This window comes from Triticum aestivum, chromosome 6B (genome assembly GCF_018294505.1).
Source record: "Triticum aestivum cultivar Chinese Spring chromosome 6B, IWGSC CS RefSeq v2.1, whole genome shotgun sequence".
NCBI classification, from domain to species: Eukaryota; Viridiplantae; Streptophyta; class Magnoliopsida; order Poales; family Poaceae; genus Triticum; species Triticum aestivum.
The window spans coordinates 130,455,587-130,460,477 of record NC_057810.1 but is presented as its reverse complement, the minus strand read 5'-3'; the positions used below and the strand labels follow the sequence as shown (position 1 = coordinate 130,460,477).

Genomic DNA, 4,891 nt, shown 5'->3' with positions numbered 1-4,891 from the left:
ACTGATGAGTGCACGTATTTTGGTTTTTCGGTTAACCGAATAAACCGAACCGATATATTATGGTTAATATGGTTCGGTTTCTAAATATTGTGTGATTAATTCGGTTTCCATTTCTTCAAAACCGAAATTATAAAACACCGAATAAACCGAACCGTATTAACCATATAAACCGAATGCCCAGCCCTAGAAGGAGGTGCTAGGCACAACCATCGCTCGAGCGCACCGCACCACGCGAGGGGTAAAAACCACCGCATCACGCGCGAGGGCGCACCGGACCACACGAGCGAAAAGTGCGAGCGAGCGAGCCGGCCTGCATCTCCCCCTTTCGCTCGAGCCGTCGTCTCCCCCGCTCCCCCCGAGCCACACGCACACCCAATCCCCTCCCCTCCAACCCTAGCCGCCTGGCTCGCTTCCTCCTCCATCCTCCCGCGGCGCAGCCACTCCTCTGTCTCCTATCCCTTCCGCCGCCGCTCGTCGCAGCTCCGCCTCCCTGCCTGGCAGCGGCCAGAGAAGGGCCTCCCCGCCTCACCTCCTCTTCCTCTCTTCCCGAGGGTGCTTGCCGGAGGGATCGCGCGGCGGCTCTATGGCAGAGACGGCAGCGGCAGCAGAGTCGGATAGCGGGAGCGAGGTGGGCCCAACCGGGGACTCGGCGGAGTTCGCTTCGCCGGTGAAGGCGAGGAAGAGGGCGCCGGAGTCGGAGGCCGGCACCTCGGCGACGACGGCGTCCGAGTCCTCGGAGACGAGGGTCGACGATGGCAACATCCAGGAGGCCGAGTCCTCGCTCCGTGAGGGCCTCTCCCTCAACTACGAGGTATGGAATCGTTGCTTCTAAGCTTCTGTTTTTCTTTTCCTTTCTGCCTGATCTTAGTCTGGGAGGTTGCGCGAGTTGCTCGGGGTCTGTTTGGGTGAGATGGAATCGAAAGATTAGATACTTTCGGTTATTCTCCCCGCCTCTGTTTTCAGCTGCAGGTGGAGTTCTAATTTAGCGACCCTGTGAATCATCAATATTTGGTTATATAGATGCCCAAAATGTCTGATTCTGGCTTTCAAGCTGAAGAAAATTCTAGCTGATGGTGACACAGAACAAAACAGTGGGGACAAAGTTGATAATAGCGACAATGCAAAGAAGGAAGGGGAAGGAATCGGGGAAAGCTTGTGAAGAGAAGGCCCCTGAGAACACTGATGCCAAGGAAGAGAACTCAGATGATGCTGAGGAGTTGAAAGTGTCAGATGCACAAGGGAGCGGGCTGCTCTCGGTGCTCGACCGGATGCTCACCGACAAGGAGTACCGTTGCGTGTGCGCCCAGGTGCAGCGCAAGGGCGTGGAGGCGGAGGGGTACGCCGTCGAGGGGATCTCGGTGGGCGGGCACAAGACCTGCATCACAGTGCCGTCCCTCAACGTCGCATTCGACATCGGCCGTGGCCCACTCTTCGCCGTGCGCCATGACCACCTCTTCATCACGCACGCCCACCTCGACCACATCGTGAGCATCTGAGTCCTCTTCTGGTTCGTCTCGTCTCTGTTCTGCTTGGTTAATCGGTTTGCATATGCGGTCTCTAGCTAAGCTCGGATGCGCCATTGCGAGATGGTGCTCATGCATGTGCCTCATTAGCCTATCAAACGGGGTGATACTTTGGTTTAGATGCTTGCAGTCTACCTGGTGAAAATTTTGTTTGCTCCTTGTTGGTATTGGCACGGGTGGCAAGTAAAGAAAGAGTCTAGGTGCGTCAAAAAAAGATAGGATGTGTAGTTGCTTTTAATGTTGCCCTGTGTTTGTTCTTCTAGGAAGAAGTAGATACCGTTAAAACCTTCAGATTGTTTTCTTATGTTGAGCTGTCAAATGGTTATTAGAATGCTCTTGATGCATTTTTCTTTTGGTTCTTTTGTATACGCGTCTTACAGATTGTCCCCATGCGCACTTTGCTTTGCAGGTTCATGCAATTCAGGAGCAATGCTGGTGCTAAGAACGCTGGCAATGCAAAGAAAAAAAGGCGGTAATTCATCTATCGTCTAAGATGACCATGGGTGCATGGCAAGCCACATTTTTCTTCCATGCATTCAGCTCAGTTTCTACTTCTGTAGAATTCATGTTTTCTAATTAAATTTGCATGCATCTTATAAACATGCTGCTTGCTGATGGCTGAGCACTATTTATGCACTTTTAAGTTGCTGCTAGATAACTTATATTTATGCCCTCCTGATCCAAGCTGTTTTAAAAAGCTTTCTGATGCTGTGTGATACCCTAGATCTTTCACTAATTTGACCATGATGCTATTCCAACATGCATTGTGTTGCGATCACATTTGTCTTTTTGTTAGCTGATATGTTCCTGAGATCTACATTTCCTACCGATGACTCATAGACTACATATATGATTCTTTCTGTTACTTCCCATTTTTACTTGTATACGTGTGAGTGCCAGCTAAATCAGCCTATCTTATGAATTTCCTTGGTTTTTTGCATCAGGTTCTTCTGTATATCGACGCTCGCTGCTTTGGCAAAGGCCCTTATAACCTACACCGGCTAGGACTAGCCAAGATCTCGCCGCAGTTGTCTTCAACTCTTCATGCACTTGTCTTTGCAACCTTTTGGACACACTGCTACTATTTTGCTTGTGTGTTTGCAAATCCAGGTTTTGGTGCTCATAGAGTAATGCCCAAGATCTGCTGATGCAATTCTCTATTAAGCTCTGTTGTCGTAGACCATTTTTATATGTTGTGAATATTGTCGTTCGAACTATCTTCTTACCCCTGTCTCTTCTATCCATTGTAAATATTATTGCACTGCGTTACCTGATCTATCTATAATTATCGTCAGTAAAATGCTACCTGCTTTAAGACTTTTATGCCTACATATTCCCCATTTCCAATGTTCTGTTTGGTAACACAATATTGTCTACCTTAGCTATGCATTCTTCAAAATGAATGTCTACATCTTAAAGCTAATAAATAGAACTTGACGATGCATGTTTGCTCTATTTTTTTGTCAAAAGTAGCTACTGGCTTATTCTTGATCTCTAGGCAATACCACCTTACTACAATGTTTTTACTAATTTCTCAGCACTTGCGCAGAAAGACAAGAGCTACGTGTTGCTCAAGGAACAACTTGCTGTTGTTGCTGTGCTAGACGACCTGAAATGCAAGACAGAAAAAAGGATCAAGCAGTATTATGATATTCGATCACAGATTGAGAAGATATGCTCCGAGTTAAGTGAGCATAATGATCAGGGTGATAATGTAAACAGTCCAGCTGGTGATGAACATGATTTGTCGACAAGGAAGCTTAATAGCTACCAAGCACAACTTCGTGCTCAAAAATAAGTTAAACCGTCCTGAATAAGCTAGGTAATCTGAAACCTACAGTTGGCCTTCAAAATATTATGTTTCTTGCACTACATGTGAATAAATAGAACTGGCAGCTGCTAAGGAATACTTGAGTATTCAGGAATGGTTCAAGTCAGAGAAAAAAGACCTTAGATTTTGCGGTATATGCTTTCTATAAAGTGGTAAGATGATTAATTTGTTAAGCTAGCCACTGCCATGTAATTTGTATCAACTATCTAGGACTGCAGGTCATCTAATTTAAGTTACTTTAGGATTGAGTGTTGATGCGAAATGTTTCCTTATTTGCATTACTTTCAGTCTGATAGACTTCACAAGATTCTGAAATATGTAAATGAAGGCATTCTTTATGTGGAGTTATTGGAATTGATTTCCCAAAGACTGTAAACGTAATTCATCCCAGTCTACATCAGAATGGTGCTGAGCAGTCCAGAAACATGAGCAATGGGAAGGCCTTCCTAGCACAATATCAAATCTTAAAGAAGAGAGAAAATCTAGAATCGATAAGGTACTCTCAAGGTTCCTTTCTTCTCGGTTTTTGTTATATGAGTTCTGCACAATACATTCTCAAGCAATCGATTGCCTATAGATGAGAGACACAATGGAATCATTATGTCACCTCTTGAAGTTAATGGATTCTTCTGAAGAGGAGAAAAGACAATTCAGCAAAGTAATCAACATTCTCATATCACTAGAAGAGGGAATCACATCCGCTGGTGTTCTTTCGTAGGAAACAATCGGGAAGGTTTACTAGAAGAGGGAATCACATCCGCTGGTGTTCTTTCCTAGGAAACAATCGGGAAGGTTTTACAGATTGCCTTTGGTTTTTCTTTTATATCCTATTTGTTGCTTACCTTAATCATTTTTTACACTTTAGACCTCATTACTGTCTCTGTGGTCAAAAGAAGCTTGTGATCACTTGTTCTATATATGTAAAACTACCCTTCTACTAATATTTTCAAAAGACTATTTATATATGTTTACACTGGTTAGAGAAAATCATGACATTGCCAGGAACAATTTTTTATTTTTGTATGTTTCACTCTGTCTCTAAATATTTTTATGTGTACTCTTTCAATGCTTGTCTTTCTCTCGCCCTTTGCGCCTGCTGGGTTTGAAAAACACAGGATGGAATTGTTAATTCATTATCTCTGTCTGAAGCAAGACATTTTTGGTACACTGTTGAATAGAGTTGATGTATTAGCATGAGTAACATTGCGACATTTTAAGGGTTGGTGCTAGAACCCCACCTAGAAACCATTGTTTTCCCAGCAACTATGTGGTTCATATGTTGATATGATTGTTTACTGGTAGGACAACCAGGAGGTAGTGCAATATCCTTATTAGTTATACTCAGGGATGCAAAATCTTCACCTGATGATTCCACCCCTTTTTACATGACACTAGCTGCCGCATAGTAAAAAGTGTCTCGTCGATGCTCTTTATGACACTAGCTGACAGATTAATGAGTGCACTCATAAAGAACATAACAAGGTATTTTAGGAAGTGCTTGGACGAGGTTCAAATTTTTGACAGTCTTAGGCCCGCT

General features: G+C 44.2%; 1 protein-coding gene across 9 annotated transcripts; it reads left to right on the top strand.

Annotated features, from left to right (window-relative positions):
• Window positions 1–245: 245 nt before the first annotated feature.
• Window positions 246–3,993, top strand: LOC123136131 (uncharacterized). Of its 9 annotated transcripts, none has more exons than XM_044555439.1 (6): window positions 246–811; window positions 1,068–1,484; window positions 1,933–1,995; window positions 2,468–3,345; window positions 3,756–3,850; window positions 3,932–3,993. In XM_044555439.1, exons 1-3 carry the CDS (start codon window positions 584–586, stop codon window positions 1,963–1,965), a joined length of 678 nt encoding a protein of 225 aa, XP_044411374.1. In that variant the 5' UTR covers window positions 246–583; the 3' UTR covers window positions 1,966–1,995; window positions 2,468–3,345; window positions 3,756–3,850; window positions 3,932–3,993. The 9 variants fall into 9 exon arrangements, 7 of the variants coding, with proteins under 7 accessions (XP_044411374.1, XP_044411373.1, XP_044411372.1 ...); XM_044555438.1 differs by having other exon boundaries at window positions 3,683–3,850; XM_044555437.1 differs by having other exon boundaries at window positions 3,643–3,850.
• The last annotated feature ends 898 nt before the right edge of the window (window positions 3,994–4,891 follow it).

Coding starts and splice junctions, on each gene's coding strand:
- LOC123136131 (XM_044555439.1), top strand. CDS start 584: ATGGCAGAGACGGCAGCGGCAGCAGAGTCGGATAGCGGGAGCGAGGTG. Junction 812..1,067: donor GCCTCTCCCTCAACTACGAG/GTATGGAATCGT, acceptor AGAAAATTCTAG/CTGATGGTGACACAGAACAA. Junction 1,485..1,932: donor ACGCCCACCTCGACCACATC/GTGAGCATCTGA, acceptor TTTGCTTTGCAG/GTTCATGCAATTCAGGAGCA.